General features: G+C 33.8%; 2 protein-coding genes across 2 annotated transcripts in view; one reads left to right on the forward strand and one right to left on the reverse strand.

The window, feature by feature from the left end:
* The first annotated feature begins 344 nt into the window (after positions 1 to 344).
* LOC6049292 overlaps positions 345 to 23,558 on the forward strand; it is a 290,210-nt gene continuing 266,996 nt past the window's right edge. The window contains exon 1 of the mRNA XM_038248307.1: positions 345 to 411. The gene's annotated coding sequence lies outside the window, so the exon portion shown is untranslated. The remainder of the gene's footprint in view (positions 412 to 23,558) is intronic.
* LOC119770929 (uncharacterized protein MAL13P1.336-like) overlaps positions 22,816 to 23,558 on the reverse strand; it is a 36,433-nt gene continuing 35,690 nt past the window's right edge. The window contains exon 4 of the mRNA XM_038266468.1: positions 22,816 to 22,886. Within this exon, the coding sequence (XP_038122396.1) occupies positions 22,816 to 22,886 (71 nt within the window). The remainder of the gene's footprint in view (positions 22,887 to 23,558) is intronic.

Genomic DNA, 23,558 nt, shown 5'->3' on the forward strand with positions numbered 1-23,558 from the left:
ATTTTTGTTTTTTTATTTCCATGACAAAAATACTTCTCTTATTCTGCTATATGAATTAATCAACTTTTTAATCTTCCAACAATTCAACGATATCATTAGGAGTCAATTCACAGTTCCGCGAACAGCATCAACTTGGGTGGCACTCCACCTTAAAGTGACTTCCACAGAACATCTTCTCTCAAGATTTAATTTCGATTGGGCGAAAGTTTAATTTCCGGCGAAAGGCCTCTCTGCTGAAACACTTGCTCACTTTTCTAAAAGTGTTCCCTCTTTTTTTTTTCTTTCTCTTGTTCCAGGTAGGTCGTCTATTCTACGTTAGTTTTCCAACACCGTTCTGACTAGTGCCGCCATCAGGACAGTCACCACCGCCACCGCCACCGGACAGGATCGGACTTCTTCCACTACTACAAGGTAGGTGTGACACGAGGAGATTGGTTTGGCCGGGGTTTCGTGGGTGGAGGGGCAAAACATTGGAATTTACTGGTTTATTTGTAGGGCGGCAAGCAGTAAACAAGAAAGTATAATTGATGTATATTTTTAAATTCTGACAATTTTAAAATTGTCTTTATCAGTAAATTAAAAAAAACCTTTTTCAAACATAAATTAATTAAAAAATCAAAATCTGGAGTTTTTTTTGAAAAGGTCCAATAAACCAATTTTCCAGTTTCTGCTTTTTGGTGTTTTTGAAACCGCCTTGAGTTAGGGGAGTTAAAAAACACCCAAAATGCAAAAACTGAAAATTTGGTTTATTAAACCTTTTCAAAAAAAAAAAAAAAAAAAAAAAACTCCAGAAATGCTTTATACATTTCATATCTAGTATATTTTTGTAAATGTGCTTTAATTGGGGTTTATCTCACTAACTTTTCTTATATATTTTAAATGCTGTAAAAACTTTCTAGTTTTTTTATTAGAATTTAATTGTTTTGCAAATAAAATGGTAATGCCATTAATCGATGAATTAGGACACATTGTTCTATTAGATTTGGCCTTATATTTTAGTTAAAAAGTTACATGGATATCATTCAATTACTCAACTCAACGCAAGAAGCAAGAGATTGACAAAACCCTCGATTATAGAAAGTTTCGATTTTCTGAAGGTTTGTGTAAGACTTCGGATAATCGAATCACGAAAAAAAATATTTTCATATTTTTTTTTTTATTTTCTTGCCTTAAACATCAAATTTGAGTTCTGCGTCCCCATTTCAGTCAAATTGAAATAGTTGTTTGCGTATTAAATTACCAAATACATCTTTTCAAATACTTGTTAAGCATTATTTTGGCTGGACACAATCAAAACTAAAAAACGAAAACAAATGTGATTCGATTATTTGAAGAGAAATATGTCCATTGCATTTGGATAATCGAGTCTGGACTGTACACAGTAAAAAATTTCTGTGGAAAATCGCATGCAAAAGCATGCACATCACCTTTGTGAGCAAAAGTATGTAGTGTTGTATGAGAAAACGTGTTCACAAAAAGCATGTACAAAAGAAAAATTATTTAAATTTTGCACACCTCAAAAAACGTCTATCTGTTGTTTATCTGTCTAATATTCAGAATACCATGTCCGCGCCCCAACCATCTCGGCTATCTTGCAGCTGTAAAATTAGCTGGATCAACACCGATGTAGCTGTACACAGCTAAAAAAGTAGTACAGTCATCCCACATATTCGGAACACCCACAAATTCGGAACACTTTTGTGATAATTTGTCAATAGCATGCCAAATGCAGCTTTTCTCTCGACCCTACTATTTTTACGACCTTCATTTGAACATTTTCTTCCTATTTCACTAGTAAAAGTAGTACTTTTTGAACGAAAAACTTCATTTCAAGACTATTTAATCCTGAGCAGCAGAACACTGCCTCCAAATTGCCTGTTTCATGATTGAGTGATGTGATATTTTCACAAAAAAAAAAGTTATCAGACCATGGATAAAACATTACTAAGCATGAGTTTCACTGGTTGCAGTGTGTGAAGTCATTATTTTGTTACAAATCTGTACTCCTGGAGAGATCCAAAGTTTGTTTACATCCGTAAAAAAAAGTGTTCCGAATTTGTGGATTTCAAGGGTCAAAGTTTTTCTTCAAAAACTTGATATAAAAGTTAAAATTTGCAGTTGTTCGATACAGCATTCGAAAGATCGCAAGAAAAGCTTTGAAATGAAGGTAATAGCGAATCATTAAGTTCAATTATCGATTTACTATGATTTTGTTAACATTGGCCGATCTGTAAACTGTTCCGAATATGACGGATGACTGTAATCCAGCTGCGTGTAAAAGGCATGGATGTAATATAAATATTGCATTATTTTATGCAATTTTATGTGATTTTACACCCTGAAATATGTAGCCCATCAGTATGGGAAACCTACTTGACCAAAATGTCATGCTGATATATGCGTTTATCCCTACAGCTTTTCATCGGTCTGATGGTCGAGTGGGCTAAGGCGCCAGTCCTTACTGTTGGTGCTGGGTTTGAATCCCGTTGGTTGCAACCTTTTTTTGTGTTTGCAAAAAAATGTAGATGCAGTGTGTACAATTAAGTGTTTATTTTGACGAAGGTGAAGTGCATGCTTTTGCATGCGATTTTACCATCGGATTTTTTGCTGTGTATATAAAAAGCAAAGATTTGAAAATCATTCATAAAAATGATTGCGAAAAAAGTTAGACCAATTTTCTATTTAACACTCAAACTAAAACTTGTTTGCACTAAAAAATCGCCAAAAATCAAATTTTAAGCCACTTTGGAATTTTTAAAAAGTATTAGTAAGTAAACCTTTTTTTGTTTTTTGTTTTTAATTTTGTGTTTGATGATATGGCCTTGTTTCAAATAACTTTGTGAGTGTTTTGAAAAATAATAATATTGTTCTGGGCTCAACATTGGCCGTATTTTGGACTAATATCCTCTTTATTTTGTTTTCATTTTGTCCTAGATAATGTTTTGACTCACTTTTTCGTGAATTCAATGACTTAAATTTGTATCAAAAGATGCGAAAAACTAAAAAAAAAAATCACCAGAGAAGTATGGGTTTTTTTTTAATATTCAGTATCAAAAATTTGGCAGAAGAAGGTTAACCTTTTCCAACATTTTTTTTTTTCAATTATCAATATTTATATTATTTTGGGATGATTATGCTATTAATAAAGTAAATTTTTCCTCAAAAATGTTTTTATTTATTTTCGAAATGTTTGTTTTTAGAGTTTTCAATGTATATGTTTTGCCATCTGACCCTTTTTAGATTTTTCAAAGAAAAATTTAATGTTTCTAAACCTCTTGAGCAGAAGTTGTAAAGATGCAGAAATCAAAGCCATTTTTCAAATTCACACTGAAATAAAAAAAAATGTACAAAATTTCTTTATGTTAGGAATTTAGCCCCTATTCCTTATTAAAAGGGTTAGTGAAATTTAACGATTTCGCGGACAGCGTGAAATCCGTGAAACTTGGATTTTTCCGCGAAATTTTATGTTTGTGTGAAACTGTAACGATTTTTCTGAAAACGATTTATCTAACTCAAATAGGAATAAACATAATCTTATAAGCTACTGTAAAATTAAACGAGTGAATACCCTTTTTCAATTACTGACATAGGGTTAGTGATTTTTGATGATTTCGTGGACGGGGTGAAATTCGTGAAATTTATCAATTTCTTCAAATCATGTTTGTTTTTCAAAATAGCAAAATAATAAATATTTCATTCATACAGATTATTTAAGTAAATTTTATTAGTTTTCAATTGAAAAGCTTGATATGAAACATTTGAAGAATTGTTCAGATTTTTCAGCGTTTTTAGAAACTTACTAAGTTTACTAATATTTTCATTCGCTGTAATAACAATTTTACTGCTATTTTATTTGAAAGGTAAAGTTTCTTATGAAATTAAAAAAATCATGATTTGTTTTATGAAAAATAAAATGAAAGCTTTGAAATAAACTTTTAAAAATTTAACTGATTTTTCTGAGTCCTGTTGATTGTTTAAGATATTTGATTATTTGGGTGGATAATTCACGTGAAAGATTAAAAATACTGCTTTTTTGTTATTGTATTCATTTTGTATAAAAATTTTGATTTCGTTACAAATTATACTATTTTTTACTATTGATTTAAAATTTAAATTTAGGAAAGGGAGATAAACACCTTTAAAAAATGTTTATTTACTTAATGTCTGCAAAAAAAATCAAATTATTTCATTCATTTTTGTTAAACAGGATTGTTAAATCCTGATTTGATATGAAATTCAATCAAATGAAGCAAATCATTGAAAACTTCTTAACTTTAAATGTCGAATATTGAAAAAAGCAGTTCAATAAATGAGAATACGCATGCCCTACATTTTATTTTAAAATATATTTATAGCCCATCCATAAAGTAGGTGGAATCTGTTTTGAAAATTAGGAGAATTTTTTTGTGTCACGTTCAAATTTATGAAAGATTTTTTTGTTTATTGAAGAAGCATGAAAAGTAGTTTCTGTGATTCAAACATAAAATTTTCAGAGTTATTTTAACATTTTTCACGTTCCGTGAAATTTGCATGAAATTTGGTGTTTTAAAATTGAGGTCCCCGTGAAATTTGCAATTTTCGAGCGTGAAAAATCACTAAGCCTACTTATTAAGTAATTGGGTTTTTTGGATTACTAAATAAGGAAAATAGGCAAAATTTCCCAGCATTAATAATTTGGTTCTCTTTTTTTAATTTCATTTTAGGCAGACTCTACTTTTTTAGAAACTATTTTTCTAGAGTGTTGATATTCGACTAAAATTGGAAATCAATTATTTGTTTAGTTTAAGTATTTCTGAAACATTAGACGTAATTTTAGAAAATGTTGAAATGCTGCTTAAAAAACAGCTAAAATGTACAATGTATTTCAGATTACAGCTTACATTTTGAAAGGGCTGGAAACATTATATAGGACCCAGTTATGCGATTATTAAATTGTTAGCAAGAATAATAATATATCAGATTTTAAAAGATTTTTTTAGATCTCTCATTTTCTGCAAAATTTGAACAAATATTTGATTAAATAAACGAGTTGAATATATTATCGAAAACTATGTGAATATTTAATTAAACTTTAATGGGAATTTTCGTTTAAATTGATGTATTTTGAGATTTATGAGAAATTGTCCAATTCAATCAATAGCATATCACTATAGCATTCCACTTTTACTCCCTCAAACCTTGTCATTATTTCAAAATTTACAAGAACTATTTCAAATATCCATATTCTTCCCATTTTTAAATCTTGATCAAGTGGTAATATCTTAAAAGATGGTTGCCCGACCTTCAAATGAAACAGTAAACAGGAAAGATGGTTCAACAATGTACAGTAGTACGGATGAAAACAATTTTACACCAATATTCGATTAATCAGACATATGTGACGATGTTTCTTTACAGGGTTGCCAGATTATCAAATTTATTGATACTCTTTGAAATTGATGTCTGTAAACGCTTCAGTTTCGTCAAAGTATGATAGGGTTCTCTGAATTACAATATTACAATATTACAATATTTTTATAGCATTTATACTCGAAATTTACAACTGTATTTATTGGCAGTAATTTCACTGAAATTCAATTCTGTCGATAGGAGCTTGTTCAGAGAGCCTATCTATCATACCTTGACGAAATCGAAGCGTTAACTGACAAGTTTTCAAGAACTATGTCCATTGCAATCAAGCATTGAAACCTGAAAGGAGAGTTTCAGGATATTTGATCTGTTTTCACACTTGAAAATTAAAATTGAAGTGAAACGATCTTCGTTTCAATGATATAATTTTGTGAGCTTTCTGGACATTGTTCAAATCGGATAATTAGTGTCATTTTTGAAGTTTTCATGGTATATCTATCTATCTCATATGACATATTAATTGGATGTTTTTGTTGCAAGTTGTACACTAGAGTGAAAATAAAAAAAAACGTCGTCAGGGATACTCCGTGGCTCGATTCAATTTGGAGCTTAATCGGTTAAGGTTTAAGGGTTGCTATAAATCGTAAAAGTTTGTGAAATAAAATATTTTCATACAAAAACGTCTTTTTTAAATCGCTAATGACTCGTCAGGGTGAACTCGGATCGTTTTGCGGTCGTCGACAAAGTTGTTTGTCATAAAATATTATATAAGAAACTCACACTTGACAATGATCCAACATTTTTCACGCCACCTTGTCGTGGAATTTTGAAATTTTTGCAAGTTTTGCTAATTTCCCCATACAAACTTCAACGACCGATAGTGGCCCTTAAACACAGTAAAAAATAATATAAATTTGGAAGGTGTAATTTTGGAAGGTTAAATATAACCTCTTTTATGGTGTAATTTTACCACAATTTAGACTGAAAAAGTGACATTACACCTGAAAAGCGGTAAAACTACTCATTTTCAGAGGTAAAATTACACATTTTTCTGACATAAAAGATGTACCCCTGCCCAGATGTAATATTACCATGATTTTTTTTCTGTGAACCTTAACCGATTTTGTTCAAAAATGGCACATTTATTTATTTTTATCAAAAGAAACAAGTCACGGGGAATATCTTAAGATTTTCCAAAAAATTTAAGTTTTTCTTATCCTATTGTACACTAAAGTTTTCCATCACTGACTGCCCTGTTTTCCTGCAAACACTGTCCCGGAATTACCTTGGCTCGTTCGGTACGTGTTCGAGTGGTTAATCCTTGATGGGAGGATTGAAACCCAGCATGGTTGAAAAACGGGCAAAAAATCCATCCCACACTCCTCCCAACACAACCTGCTAAGAAAATGCTAATCCCTCAACCGAGTCCTGCAGCAGGGTCTCCGACAACTTTACAAGGAATGATTCAATTTTCCCTGTGTTTTTTTTATTCATCTCTCTTGATGTTGATGGCAAAACATGCCGGGATCTGGACCACAACCGCAATGCTCTCTCTCTGGATGAGTTTTGAGCGGTCGGTGCTTGTTAAACGATTTCGAGATTTTCTCATTGAACCACAGAGCTTGAGGTCGATCTTTTTGCGAAACTTGTGATGTCCGGTGGTGGGCTTTGAAGGGAACGACTAAGGGGGTGTGTGGTTTCCCACTGTTCCCGGAATGTCGGTTTTCATTTCGTTTTCATGTATTTGGGAAAGTTGGACGGGATGAGAATTGACAGTTCAGTGGGACGAGTTGAAATTGGACGAGCGAAGATGGAATTTATGTTGGATAAATGAGTTTTTGACATTCTCACATTTTTTTTACAGAAAAGAATCGAAAGATGAGAGATGATAGATGAGAGATGAGAGATGAGAGATGAGAGATGAGAGATGAGAGATGAGAGATGAGAGATGAGAGATGAGAGATGAGAGATGAGAGATGAGAGATGAGAGATGAGAGATGAGATGAGAGATGAGATGAGAGATGAGAGATGAGAGATGAGAGATGAGAGATGAGAGATGAGAGATGAGATGAGAGATGAGAGATGAGAGATGAGAGATGAGAGATGAGAGATGAGAGATGAGAGATGAGAGATGAGAGATGAGAGATGAGAGATGAGAGATGAGAGATGAGAGATGAGAGATGAGAGATGAGAGATGAGAGATGAGAGATGAGAGATGAGAGATGAGAGATGAGAGATGGCAGCTGACAGATGATAAATGATAGATGGCGATTCATCATCAAGGCTTAAACAAAACCATTAGCTTTGCATCCAAAATAAATTCATGAATTACAATCAATCAGAAAAAAAAACATCACAATTTTTCCTCATCACACAAAAAAACGTGATGAATGTTAACAAGAGATAATCTCTGCGGGATCGTCGGGACCAACCAACCAAGCTGGCTGCTCTTTTTTGACAAATGTATCCATTTTATTTATTTCTCTCGCACCGTGTCCAACACGGCAAAGTGCTCAATTTAAATTTCATACACACCATTCCTGCTGCTGCTCGTTACTCGCTGTAATGCACCCAAACCCGTATTCTTCCATATTTGCATATTTGTTTAATTTATGGAGCAAAAATGCAATATTGTGACACGTGTACTCACGCGTGGAGTGCAAATAGTGGGGAACGGGCAATGTACCAAAAAGAAAAAAAAAAGAGGTTAAAACCAATTCGTTACATTTTCCCGCATCTGCTTTGGATATCACACAAAGTTTTCGGGGTGGGGTGGGTAAATTTGTTTCAATAATAATTTTTGAGTAATGTGCGACCGAGATAGCGTGGATGTAAACGGGGTTTTGAAACAATATAAAAACGTTGCATGAAACTTTAATCGAAAATGGGTTTGCGAAAAAAGAGAGAGAGCAAATTGAAACAACTGTTAGTGTGTGTGTGTTTATTTGATCTTGCTTACATGGTTGTTGATGGAATAGAGCAAAGAGTAATTTTTATGCAAAATGCACTGGCGAAAAAAAATCTTATGATACATTACATTAAATATGTTTTTGTTTTTGTTATTTAGGACCTAGTCTACATAATTTATGAAGCCTTTAGTTTGTTTTTCAACATTTTCTAATAGTTCAATCTACTTTGCTTTTTGCTCATTTATCACAATTTTGCTGTAAAACAATATGAAATAAGAAAGGAATCAGAGCAATAATTTGATTGCTCCTCTACATCCTAACCCCACCTCTAGACGGGCTTTGATCTTAAAAAATTGGTCAGAAGAAATCTCTTTTTCAAAAATTAGGGTTTTAATAAAACTCAGTAAAAATTAAAAAAAAATCCTGATAAATATGAAAACTCCCTACAGGCAACATATTTAATTAAAGTTTATGAAAAAGGTGCAATACTATCTAAAACATGCTGAAACAAAACATAAAGAAAAATAAAAACAATACTGAAAATTCAAGAAGAAATACATAAATCAAAAAGAATTAAGTTTTTGGTTGAAAGTTGTTCTAATTGACGTTTAAAATATGAAAAAAGGTGTTTTTTTTTTGAAGAAATCATAATTTTGATGGCGTTTTAAAAATCACCAAATAGGTACTAAGAATAAGCTCACTAAAGGCAAATCGGAACAAAATAATTAAAAAACAAAAAAAAATCCTTTTTAATCCTTAAGATTGTGAAACAGTTGATTTAATGTTAAAAACAAATTTTTGATTGCTGAACTATCCGCCGTTTAACCCTTTCAGGCCTGATGGGTCATATATGACCCATACCGAAATTCGGTTGTATAAAATCACACAGTGCTCAAAACATGTAACATTGTTCAGCAAAGTTGTAATTTATGAGTTTCTCTACCTAGGAAAAAATGTTTGAGTGGTTGTTAATGGCCTTTTTGACGACCTAGAACATCCTGAAAACCTGAAATTTGGAAACTTCAGAAAATGTTGAAGATAATTCAGGTTTACAACGATTTTTCAAGGCAAATGAAGTTTAGTTATTACCAGTCACATCCTCACGACCATTTGGGACCACTTCGATCCCTTTGGATCTCTTTGGGATGATCTAGGTCCTCCAAAGTGTCCTGGAATACAGATCTTGGAGTCTACCGCCGTAACAACACGATTCTACCAAGTTTCCGATTATGGTTCATATTCAGTGATGTCCCTGGGACCCTTTGGAAACACTATGAGCTATGTGGGTCACTTTTGGGATGATCTGGGTCCTCCAAAGTGTCCTGAAATACAGATCTTGGAGTCTACCGCCGTAACAACACGATTCTACCAAGTTTCCGATTATGGTTCACATTCAGTGATGTCCCTGGGACCCTTTGGCAACACCATGAGCTATGTGGATCACTTTTGGGATGGTCTGGGTCCTCCAAAGTGTCCTGGAATACAGATCTTGGAGTCTACCGCCGTAACAACACGATTCTACCAAGTTTCCGATCACGGTTCATATTCAGTGATGTCCCTGGGACCCTTTGGCAACACTATGAGCTATGTGGATCTCTTTTGGGATGGTCTAGGTCCTCCAAAGTGTCCTGGAATACAGATCTTGGAGTCTACCGCCGTAACAACACGATTCTACCAAGTTTCCGATTATGGTTCATTTTCAGTGATGTCCCTGGGACCCTTTGGCAACACTATGAGCTATGTGGATCACTTTTGGGATGATCTGGGTCCTCCAAAGTGTCCTGGAATACAGATCTTGGAGTATACCGCCGTAACAACACGATTCTACCAAGTTTCCGATTATGGTTCATATTCAGTGATGTCCCTGGGACCCTTTGGCAACACCATGAGCTATGTGGATCACTTTTGGGATGTGTTGGGTCCTCCAAAGTGTCCTGGAATACAGATCTTGGAGTCTACCGCCGTAACAACACGATTCTACCAGGTTTCCGATTATGGTTCATATTCAGTGATGTCCCTGGGACCCTTTGGCAACCCTCTGAGCTATGTGGGTCACTTTTGGGATGATCTGGGTCCTCCAAAGTGTCCTGAAATACAGATCTTGGAGTCTACCGCCGTAACAACACGATTCTACCAAGTTTCCGATTATGGTTCATATTCAGTGATGTCCCTGGGACCCTTTGGCAACACTATGAGCTATGTGGATCACTTTTGGGATGTGTTGGGTCCTCCAAAGTGTCCTGGAATACAGATCTTGGAGTCTACCGCCGTAACAACACGATTCTACCAAGTTTCCGATCACGGTTCATATTCAGTGATGTCCCTGGGACCCTTTGGCAACACTATGAGCTATGTGGATCTCTTTTGGGATGGTCTAGGTCCTCCAAAGTGTCCTGGAATACAGATCTTGGAGTCTACCGCCGTAACAACATGATTCTACCAAGTTTCCGATTATGGTTCATTTTCAGTGATGTCCCTGGGACCCTTTGGCAACACTATGAGCTATGTGGATCACTTTTGGGATGATCTGGGTCCTCCAAAGTGTCCTGGAATACAGATCTTGGAGTATACCGCCGTAACAACACGATTCTACCAAGTTTCCGATTATGGTTCATATTCAGTGATGTCCCTGGGACCCTTTGGCAACACCATGAGCTATGTGGATCACTTTTGGGATGTGTTGGGTCCTCCAAAGTGTCCTGGAATACAGATCTTGGAGTCTACCGCCGTAACAACACGATTCTACCAGGTTTGATTATGGTTCATATTCAGTGATGTCCCTGGGACCCTTTGGCAACCCTCTGAGCTATGTGGGTCACTTTTGGGATGATCTGGGTCCTCCAAAGTGTCCTGAAATACAGATCTTGGAGTCTACCGCCGTAACAACACGATTCTACCAAGTTTCCGATTATGGTTCATATTCAGTGATGTCCCTGGGACCTTTGGCAACACTATGAGCTATGTGGATCACTTTGGGATGTTCTGGGTCCTCCAAAGTGTCCTGGAATACAGATCTTGGAGTCTACCGCCGTAACAACACGATTCTACCAAGTTTCCGATTATGGTTCGTATTCAGTGATGTCCCTGGGACCCTTTGGCAACACTCGGAGCTATGTGGATCACTTTTGGGATGTTCTGGGTCCTCCAAAGTGTCCTGGAATACAGATCTTGGAGTCTACCGCCGTAACAACACGATTCTACCAAGTTTCCGATCATGGTTCATATGCAGTGATGTCCCTGGGACCCTTTGGCAACACTATGAGCTATGTGGATCACTTTTGGGATGGTCTGGGTCATCCAAAATATCCAGGAATACAGATCTTGGATTTTCCCACCGTAACAACATGATTCTACCAAGTTTCCGATTATGGTTCATATTCAGTGATGTCCCTGAGACCCTTTGACGTACACGAGAAACCAATCCGCGAACGTGGAGATAAGTGAGATTGAGGGGAAACCTCGTATATTTTTTGACCCATATATAGTTCGATACCGATCATATAGCTCAATTTTCAGCTCGAATTTTGCCTGAGTTGCAGTTGAGGCATTCCTCCGTGTATTGCCACAGAGTTTTTCAATGCTCAGATTCAGCCGCCCACAGATCGTTCGAGAGATTGAATGTGTTGGGTTTTGGGAGGTTTATGACTTGAACAAATCCAACTAACGCTGCAGTCAAAATCCTCCCTCGACAGCCACCTACCCCTTTTGCCTCGACAAATGGGATTCAAGCCATCCTTTCGCTTACAAAGCGAAACCCGCCAAGAGCTGGCACCCTTTAGCATTACTAGACTCCAAGAACTGTATTTCAGGACACTTTGGAGGACCCAGATCATCCCAAAAGTGATCCACATAGCTCATAGTGTTTCCAATGGGTCCCAGGGACATAACTGAATATGAACCATAATTGGAAACTTGGTAGAATCGTGTTGTTACGACGGTAGACTCCAAGATCTGTATTCCAGGACACTTTGGAGGACCCAGAACATCCCAAAAGTGATCCACATAGCTCATAGTGTTTTCAATGGGTCCCAGGGACATCACTGAATATGAACCATAATTGGAAACTTGGTAGAATCGTGTTGTTACGGAGGTATACTCCAAGATCTGTATTCCAGGACACTTTGGAGGACCCAGACCATCCCAAAAGTGATCCACATAGCTCATAGTGTTGCCAAAGGGTCTCAGGGACATCACTGAATATGAACCATAATCGGAAACTTGGTAGAATCGTGTTGTTACGGCGGTAGACTCCAAGATCTGTATTCCAGGAAACTTTGGAGGACCCAGACCATCCCAAAAGTGATCCGCATAGCTCATAGTGTTGCCAAAGGGTCCCAGGGACATCACTGAATATGAACCATGATCGGAAACTTGGTAGAATCGTGTTGTTACGGCGGTAGACTCCAAGATCTGTATTCCAGGACACTTTGAAGGACCCAGAACATCCCAAAAGTGATCCACATAGCTCATAGTGTTTTCAATGGGTCCCAGGGACATCACTGAATATGAACCATAATTGGAAACTTGGTAGAATCGTGTTGTTACGGCGGTATACTCCAAGATCTGTATTTCAGGACACTTTGGAGGACCCAGACCATCCCAAAAGTGATCCACATAGCTCATAGTGTTGCCAAAGGGTCCCAGGGACATCACTGAATATGAACCATAATCGGAAACTTGGTAGAATCGTGTTGTTACGGCGGTAGACTCCAAGATCTGTATTTCAGGACACTTTGGAGGACCCAGATCATCCCAAAAGAGATCCACATAGCTCATAGTGTTGCCAAAGGGTCCCAGGGACATCACTGCATATGAACCATGATCGGAAACTTGGTACCATCGTGTTGTTACGGAGGTATACTTCAAGATCTGTATTCCAGGACACTTTGGAGGACCCAGAACATCCCAAAAGTGATTCACATAGCTCATATTGTTGCCAAAGGGTCCCAAGGACATCACTGAATATGAACCATAATCGGAATCTTGGTAGAATCGTGTTGTTACGGCGGTAGACTCCAACATCTATATTCCAGGACACTTTGGAGGACCCAGAACATCCCAAAAGTGATCCACATAGCTCATATTGTTGCCAAAGGGTCCCAGGGACATCACTGAATATGAACCATAATCGGAATCTTGGTAGAATCGTGTTGTTACGGCGGTAGACTCCAAGATCTATATTCCAGGACACTTTGGAGGACCCAGAACGTCCAATAATGAAATGTAACTTTTTTTGCCTGTTTCTGTTTACTCATGGAAAAAATGAACTACTGGTACCAAAATTGTAGATTAACACAGCTCAGAAAAATTCAGGCCTGAAAGGGTTAAAAAAGATTATTCTTTAAAATATATTCGTCCATATTTTTAGGAACACCTCACCAGTTATTTGTCATGACTCTAATTAAATATTTTGCAATTTTAGGAACATTTTTTTTTTCATTTTGATTCGTGTGCAAAGCAATTCAATTTGTGGTCTTAAAAATGATTTGAAAAATAACACAAATAATAAAACGAAAAATATCCATTCAAGTTTTACGTTGGAAAAAACTATCTCATTTTCATGCAATGCAATCAAAACTAAATTAAGAATAATGAAATGCAAGAATGAAAATTCGACATCTTTTCCAATAACCTGTGTTGATATGATCCTAAAAATTTGCCTATTGGTCTTGTTTGTCGATAATCTATAATGTAATTTTTTGCACTATGATGGTTGAGATGCCTTTCCAGATAGTAAAAGAGAGCATAAAGCCATCGAACCATTAATTACTTCCAAAAATCTCTGAAATATCGAAGTTTTAAAAAAAATTGTTCTTTTTTAATGCATTTAAAGCCGTTGCAAATATTTTCAAATTTTATGTCGCCCCCCCCCCCCCTTCAAAATTGGTCTGAAAAATCAGGGGGCAAAACAAATTAAAAAAATCAAAATTTCCAGGAAAATAGAAGTCTAATCAACTGAAAACAATCTAGAATGCATTTTTCTGCATTGATAATCATATTTAGCATGTTTGGGCTTGTTTAAAAATGTTTAGAATTGTTATGAACATCCAATGTACAGCACCGCAAAAAATTTATTTTTCGCAAAAAAATAAAATTTTCTTCAATACTTAGATATTTTGGAAACTAATGATAGCAAAACAACTGGACAAGTGTACAATGCATTTTAAAACACTTTTTTCATTAAAATGTGGAAACCATGGCTCATAATTTCAATTTTTACACTTTTTTTCATTTTTTTGCTTTCCCAAAAACTTTGAACTTTGAAAAATATTTGCAACGGCCTTAATAACATTTTTATCCAATCTCGGAAATTACTTAGACAAATTTTAGGAAAGTATCTGAATTTTTTGAAGAAAAAATATTTTAAGACATGAGCAAATTGCACAATTCTTTCTAAATCAAACTTGAGGTGAATTTATGTCTAAAAAGATTTATTTTAGTTAAGTTCAGTTTATTCGAATCGATTTAAAATCATGAACATTGAAAAAAATATGACATCTATGTTTTCATAATCATCTTTTACAAATTTTTAAAACTTTTATTTTTTTAGATTTAGCATGGCTCAGTATGGTTAAAAACTATTCCATTAGTATTTAATTTTTACTTTTCATTGGGCAAAAAAGCTTTAATCTATCAATGTCACCCCCGTCAATGGTCTATGGATTTTCTAAAAAAAAATTATTTTAAACTTCACGAATTTGATGAAAAATGGCTCTATAAATCGTGCGCCATCACAACCTTTTTAAATGTTAGTAATATTCAATGTTTGGCCCTTTTAAAATGTTAGTCTTGATTTAAAATTATTCAAAATATTTTTTTCGAAAAGATCGGAAAATTTCACGATTGTTTCATGTGTTAACATTGAAAATCGGACCATTAATTGCTGAGATATCGTCATTAGAAAATGGTGGGCTGTTTGGGTGAGACTTAGAAAACTTCAATTTTCGTGTTTCTTTTTCTTTAAGCCGCTGTTTCTCAGCAACCAGTATTCATCTTGTCTCTTAGACAATTTTATAGCAAATTTTCTGAACTTTTCAAAAATATATTTTTAGAAATGGTCACTCATGGTCATAAAATTGAAAAACTGCAAATATTTCGCTAAAATCAAACTTTCGGTGGCTATATCTAGAAAACGGAGCCCTTTATCAAAAAATCTGTAAAGTACTTTTCGATTGCAAATTCAATTTTGCATTAAAAAATAATGTCAAACTTGTTTTTGCATGAAACTTCGATTTTTTTCCAAAAATCACTATTTTTTCAAAAATTCATAACTCGGCGGCAGTTTTTTTGACCATGTTTCTCTGTGGCTCAAAAGTTGTGGATTTTTGTCCCTTAAAACATATCAAAAAATCTCGAAAATCAAAAAAATACGTATTTTGGGAAATTGAGTTTTAGTGAAAAAACAGTTGATAAAAAAATCTGCTATTTTTTTCCGTGTACCTATTTTTTTCTCAAAAGTCCTCAACAATACCTACAACTTTGCCGAAGACACCAAATTGATCAGAAAAATCACTCAAAAGTTACAGCTGTTTGGATATTTACATACCATTTTTGTATGGACAGCAGCCAAAATTGTAGGGAGACTTGTATGGATGAACCAATCACACAAAATATCATATTTGGTCATAGGGAAGGCCCCCACAAAGTTTGAGCCAAAAAAAAAAAAATACAAATAAAATCCATTTCCGGGATTGGTAGAGAATTGCTCATTTATAGTATTTTTATTTGCATTTATCTTGTTTAGTTTCTGATTGCTTCTGATAGTATCTTTTGCTTATCTTGTTTTTTAAAGTCACTTTTTAAAATTGTTGCTTGTATTTAAATTTTCTACTGTTGTAGAAAAAAAACCGTAGAGACATAGGGGAGATGGGGGTAAGACGGCCACCCTAAGGGAGAAGTCTAATAAAATTTACACAACAGATTATTTTGATCTCAAATTACGTACATATTGTTCTACTACTAGTCCATTATAGAAATGACATAAATTAGTTGGTCTAAAAACCAATCTTCAATACTTTTCAGCAATTTTAAAAAAATAATTGAAATCGTATATATATGAAATACGCGGGGTAAGACGGCCAATGCTATAAATTAACTTAAAAGCTTTGCTAAATCCACCCAAACACCTACATGGTTAGTTCAACAGACTTCTCTGAACATCATAACTATTTTGGTTGAAAAAATCAGGTTTCAAATGTGAAGAAAAATGCTGTTTAAAAAATTTCATATTTTGGCTCAGTGAATTTCATATTATTGCGACCACATTTTATAAAAAATTATGAATTTTTACTACAAAACAAACACAATTTGATACAAAAAAAAAATAGTTTGTGTATTTTGATTAGAATAAGTAAATCAAAATAATGTAAACAATATTAAATTAGCGATTTTTATGAAAAGTTTGATAGGATTTCATACTATTCAATGAGTTTTGCTATATCACAGTAAAGAATGTTGTCAAAACGGTAGTTAACAGCATTTTGATTAAAAATGGACAGTTTTATTGAAAATGCTTTTCCTTTATCTAACAATATGTCCTAATAGTCAAAAACCGTCAAAAATATAACCTATATCAAATAAAATCAACAAATTACAGGTGGCCGTCTTACCCCCGGAGGAGGTGGCCGTCTTGCCCCCAAATAAATTATTTTTTTAAACATTTTTTGTAAACAGTTCATCGCATTTTTTTGAACTTTTTCGAGGGACATAATCTAGGGAAAACTTCAATTTAACATAAAAAAATATTTGAAGACAGAAAAACATATTGTTATTTAACAAAAATGCCTAAGTTGTAATTCATGAAAATTACATCCAGTTTCAAGTTCAAAAATTATTTGTTTATTTTGAGCTATTTTTATACTATTTCAAACAATATTTCTGGCAAAGGTGACTCCATATGCATTATTTAGCATGAGGAACAGTATTGCTGAACATTTTAGTAATATTCATTAGTATACTTATTAAAACAGTGGGGTGGCCGTCTTACCCCGCCTGGCCGTCTTACCCCCAGCTCCCCTAGTCTGGTACATAACAAAAATTACTGCATACTTATTTTCACATAATATAGAGGAGTTGTTAGAAAGAGACACCGCCAAAGTTGACCAAAGAAAATACATGTTTAAGAACACAAGTAAAACTTCCAACCCATAATTTTTCTAAATTTTTTAGATATCTTCTTCCCAATGCTTTTTAAAGATCGTAGATTGTTTGAAGAATGATTTTTGGCGAATATTTAGATCGAAGCCCGCCAAGAGGCTTGTAGAGGGTTAGCTGGCTGGAATTGTTTTTTTTTTTTGCTTTATTTAATCAGAAAAATCCAGATACAAACATAAATAATCATTTTAAATTATCTTTTTTTTTGCCAACAATATTAATGAAAATTCTCTTAATGTAATATAACATCCTTGCATTTTTCAATAACTTTCATTTCAATTTCACTGAATTATCTTTGAAAAAAAAAAATCAATATTTTTTTTCTGAGTGCACTTTTCCCTTCCTCCCAAGCTGCCAGAGGGTTATGGATAGAATAAATAATGTAACCGATGGAGTCTATGAGCCGGGCCAACCCCGTTCGTTGCTGCAGCTGCATTCTGTCGCTCCCGTCCCAACGGAAGCACTTTTTACTGAACGGGGAGGTTCGAAGGAAATGGAGGATGTTTGGTGAAAATAAATATTCACTACCCCCTGCAGGCGGGAGGTAGCTGGTGGGACTGGAATCCCCAATAACTGTGCACCAACCACACCTCACCATCCAAGCCCGGATTGAAAACCATAAATGCTCCATGCTGCAGCTGGAGCTCCACTTGGTCGTAGAGAATAAAAGTGCACTGAGGGAAAAAATCAGGTGGAAATTTTGCTTTTCGTTTCTTTTTTACGATAGAGTTAAAAATTATTCAAAAACGATTACAATTACGAATTTTTCAGTGCATTTTTTTAACCTCTTTCCTGTATGGCAATCGGAGGGGCTTTGCATGAAAATTATTTCCTCCCACCTCCTCAATGTTTGTTTGTTGCTTTTGTTGCATAGATGTTTATATTGGCAAGATTTTGCTCGCGTGTGAGTGTGTGTGTGTGCTTGTTGCCCTCAGCTGGAATATTGTTTTATGTTTTCAGTCTGGAAAGGGCAAACACATCGAACAAAAAAAAATCATGGTTCCCAAACCAAGGGTAAAATGCAATCGGATGCTTTGAAGGATTGTCACGTTCGCCGGAAAAAAAATGAAAAGGCAGGAAAAGCTGGGAAATCATTCGACCTGGAAAACCTGTTGTTAGACGAGTGGGGACCCTTTCCTCGAATTTTCTTGACAAGGAATAAAATTGTAAATTATTTGTCACAATTCCCAAAACTCTTTAAATAGCGAAAACCACACTAAAAAAACATTTGCGGTATTCTTATTGCCTTCCTCATGAGCAAATCAAAAGTTGAAAACTTCTCAGCAAATATCCAATTTCATTCCCAACTCGGCAGTAGTGGTTGCTTTTTCCAACAAAAAAAGAGGTTTTTCCCGCCTTCCCCTCCGAAGCAACTTCAAAAACGTTTGCAAAAGGCGCAGAATTGGCAGTGCAAATAAATATTTCCCTCGCTTTCACCCACTGACTGACTGACTGGCGCAGTTTGGTTTCCACACGGATTAAATTTCTGAGAAAATCCGGAAGTCAAATGAAAATCCATCTCCCTAATTCAGAGCTGGAAAAGCTGTTTGTGAAGCGCTCGTGATATGTTGTAGTGGGAATGTTGCTTTGTGAAAGAAATGCTCTGTGGAAATTATTTCAGCGAGAACTGTTATGAGTTTTGACGAGACTTGTTTGCAAGTTTCTAAAAAAATTCTCAAAAAGATCTCATCCTTATTCGAATTCGAATCGTCATTCTAAATTTTCATTCACAGTCTTAATAATAAAATCATAAAATCATAAAATCATAGAATCATAAAATCATAAAATCATAAAATCATAAAATCATAAAATCATAGAATCATAAAATCATAAAATCATAAAATCATAAAATCATAAAATCATAAAATCATAAAATCATAAAATCATAAAATCATAAAATCATAAAATCATAAAATCATAAAATCATAAAATCATAAAATCATAAAATCATAAAATCATAAAATCATAAAATCATAAAATCATAAAATCATAAAATCATAAAATCATAAAATCATTTAATCATAAAATCATAAAATCATAAAATCATAAAATCATAAAATCATAAAATCATGAAATCATAAAATCATAAAATCATAAAATCATAAAATCATAAAATCATAAAATCATAAAATCATAAAATCATAAAATCATAAAATCATAAAATCATAAAATCATAAAATCATAAAATCATAAAATCATAAAATCATAAAATCATAAAATCATAAAATCATAAAATCATAAAATCATAAAATCATAAAATCTTAAAATCATAAAATCATAAAATCATTTAATCATAAAATCATAAAATCATAAAATCATGAAATCATAAAATCATAAAATCATAAAATCATAAAATCATAAAATCATAAAATCATAAAATCATAAAATCATAAAATCATAAAATCATAAAATCATAAAATCATAAAATCATAAAATCATAAAATCATAAAATCATAAAATCATAAAATCATAAAATCATAAAATCATAAAATCATTAAATCATTTAATCATAAAATCATAAAATCATTTAATCATAAAATCATAAAATCATAAAATCATAAAATCATAAAATCATAAAATCATAAAATCATAAAATCATAAAATCATAAAATCATAAAATCATAAAATCATAAAATCATAAAATCATAAAATCATAAAATCATAAAATCATAAAATCATAAAATCATAAAATCATAAAATCATAAAATCATAAAATCATAAAATCATAAAATCATAAAATCATAAAATCATAAAATCATAAAATCATAAAATCATAAAATCATAAAATCATAAAATCATAAAATCATAAAATCATAAAATCATAAAATCATAAAATCATAAAATCATAAAATCATAAAATCATAAAATCATAAAATCATAAATTTTGGTCATTAGAACAATATTTTGGATTAATCCTCCTCAAATAAATGTTAACAGTTGTGTATGTCAATCATGGTTTTTAACGATAAAATTATCGAGGCTGATATCGATAGTTCTATCGTCGATAATGGACGATAACTCATTTTCAAAATCTTTCTAAATCTATTAATTCAACAATATCATGTTAAACTTTTAATGCTTACACTAAGAATAATTTTTGAAAAACTATTAAATTTCAAAAGAACCAATATTTAGTTGGAAATTTGCTTTTTCACATTAATAGGGGTTTTTGTTTCACAAATTACCGTACTCTTTCGAAAATACTCAAATTTTCCTATTATGTAATATTGGTATCAAACAAACAGAAATTATATATGCTTTTTTCAGTTTATTAGATTTTTTTTGAAAACACTAGAATTTTCACAAATCACCGTATTTTTTTTAAATACTAAAATTTTTAAAATATGCCATATGGGTATCAAACGACACACAATTTTATTTGATATGAAGCGTATACAATTTGAATGCAAAAAGGGCTTTGTTTACCAATGGCTCTTACGGCTTTTTGAAAACTCTCCCGAGGTATGTATGAAGCATGCAAAATTTTGATTCGTTTGATACCCATATTGCATATTATGAAAATCTGAGTATTTTTTTTTAAATACGGTTATTTAAGAAAATAATAGTATTTAAAAAAAACACACAAATCAATTGAAAAGTTTAAAAAATTTCTGTTAATTTGATAACTAAATTACATGTTATGAAAATTTGAGTAACTTCGAAAAAACACGATAATTTGTTAAAATTTTAGAGCTAAAAAAAAACTCCAATGCAACGAGCAAAAGAATTCCAAATTAAGCTTCGTTTGAGTATTTTGAAAAAAAAAAATACGGTGATTTGTGAAAATTTTAGTATTTAAAACAATATCTCTTATAAATTAAAAAAAAGTATACGAAATTTCAATTTGTTCAATAAACCATTCTGTAAATTTTGAAAATTTTAGTTTTTTCAAAAAAAAAAAATGGTAATTTGTGAACATTTTTATATTTTCAAAAAAATCTTATAAATTGAAGGAAAAAAACATTGAAAATTTCAACTCGTTTGATACCCATATTGCAAATTATGCAAATTTGAGTACAGTCATCCCACATATTCGGAACGGTTTCCAGATCGGCCAATGTTAAAAAAATCATAGCAAATCGATAATTGAACTTAATGATTCGCTTTTACCTTCAATAGAAAGCTTTTCTTGCGATCTTTCGAATGCTGTTTCAAACATTTGCAAATTTTAACTTTTATATGAAGATTTCGAAAAATTACTTTGACCCTTGAAATCCACAAATTCGGAACACTTTTTTCTTAGGAATGTAAACAAACTTTGGATCTCTCCAGGAGTACATATTTATTATCAAATAATGACTTCACACACTGAAACCAAAGAAACTCAAGCTTAGCGATGTTTTATACATGGTTTGATAACATTTTTGTGAAAATATCAGTTAAATTTAGGTGTTCCACAATTGTGGGAGGCACAAAAACATCTCACAATTATGAAACAGGCCATTTGGAGGCAGTGTTTTGCTGCTCTGGGCAAAATAGTCTTGGAATGAAGTTTTTTGTTTAAGAAGTTCTACTTTTACTAGTGACATAGCAAGATAATGTCCAAATAAAGGTTCTAAAAATAGTAAGTTCGACAGAAACGCCACTTTTGGCATGCTATTGATTAATTATCATAAAAGTGTTCCGAATATGTGGGATGACTGTACTTTCGAAAAATTCGGTATTATGTGAAAATTTTAGCATTTAACAAAAATATTTTGGGCCGTTGCAAATATTTTTCAAAGTTTATGTCGCCCCTTCCCCTTCCCTTCAAAGTCGTCCGATGCATTTTCCTGCGTTAAAAATCAAATTTAGCATGTCTGGGATCCATCAAAACTATTTTGTTTTTTTTTTTTGTAAAATTCCGTTGTACTGCAAAAAGTTTTTTTTGGCGAAAAAAAATAATCGTCAATACTTCGATATTATGAAAACTAATGATTGCAAAAAAACTGAGCAGGTTTAAAATGAATTTTTAAACACTTTTTTTTATTCAAATGGCTTGAAATTTTAATTTTTATATTTTTAATTTTAGCAATAACCATTATCATTACCGTCAGACGGTAATACTATCGACGATAATTTTACCGATTAACAACCTTGACGTCAATCTGTAACAGCAAACTTCAATTGGAATAGCTTGAAAAATGATCTTGTCCACACAAAAAAGCTCACTTCTTCCCCCCCAACAAATGTAATCCCGTAGCCCAGATTCCAAACAAATTACCTCCGTCATTGCACTAAGCTTCCCCGACACATAGTACCTATACTTCTGTTTTGGGGGGCGTTGTAGCCTGTCACGAAAATCGCCATAAATCGTGCTCCATCACAGGATTCGAGTGACAAAGAGCAACAACAAAAAAAAAGAAGAAAAACTCAACTCACACACACACACACATCAACAAACACCGAACCCAAAGTGAATGTGTCACTCGTCCTCCCACGTGACCACGGTGCTGCACCACGTGTCCACGTCTTTGTCCAGCGATGACCGACCGGCTGTGTTCGAGCGAAAGACCATCATCCATCCATCGTCGGGGGATGCGATTACGTAATGTAATCTGATCTCAGCTTGGGAGGGAAAAAATCTAAACGAGGAAAAAAAATCGTACTACAGAACGGTCAAAAGAGCATACTCATCTGAATATATTGCATGCAATGGGCGGTAGGGTGGTTCCTTGCACGTGCAAGTCTTGTCCCGTAGTGTAATACCGCCTTGACTGGATTTTTTTCAATTTATCTTCAAACTTGTCTTAAGTAAGTTTCAATTTTAAAACATCAATTCTCTACAAAAAAAAATATTCGGACCACCCTACTCCACTTCGTTGGAAGCAGGACTAAGCCCAGTAACACCGAACCAGTGATACGAGCTTGGTATTCGTTAGTTCAGCGCAGCATTAGCAGGAGAGGTCATGGCATAATTTCGGACCAGGCAAAGAGGCTTCCGCCGTGGCGTCACAGGATTTCGGTGTGTGACAATGGTGTGTTTGTGTGTGCCTGTACTTCCTTCCGTCTGTCCCAAGAAGGACAATGACCACGGTGACGGTGGTGATGATGATGGATAGAGCGCGTCACTGGTGTTTCAGTAGGTCATTCTTTGTAAGGAGGAGTCTTTTTTTGGGATAGTCTGAATGTTCAATTTTGTTTCTTTTTATTTCGAAGATTAGGTTC

Source organism: Culex quinquefasciatus, chromosome 1 (genome assembly GCF_015732765.1).
Source record: "Culex quinquefasciatus strain JHB chromosome 1, VPISU_Cqui_1.0_pri_paternal, whole genome shotgun sequence".
Lineage (NCBI taxonomy): Eukaryota > Metazoa > Arthropoda > Insecta > Diptera > Culicidae > Culex > Culex quinquefasciatus.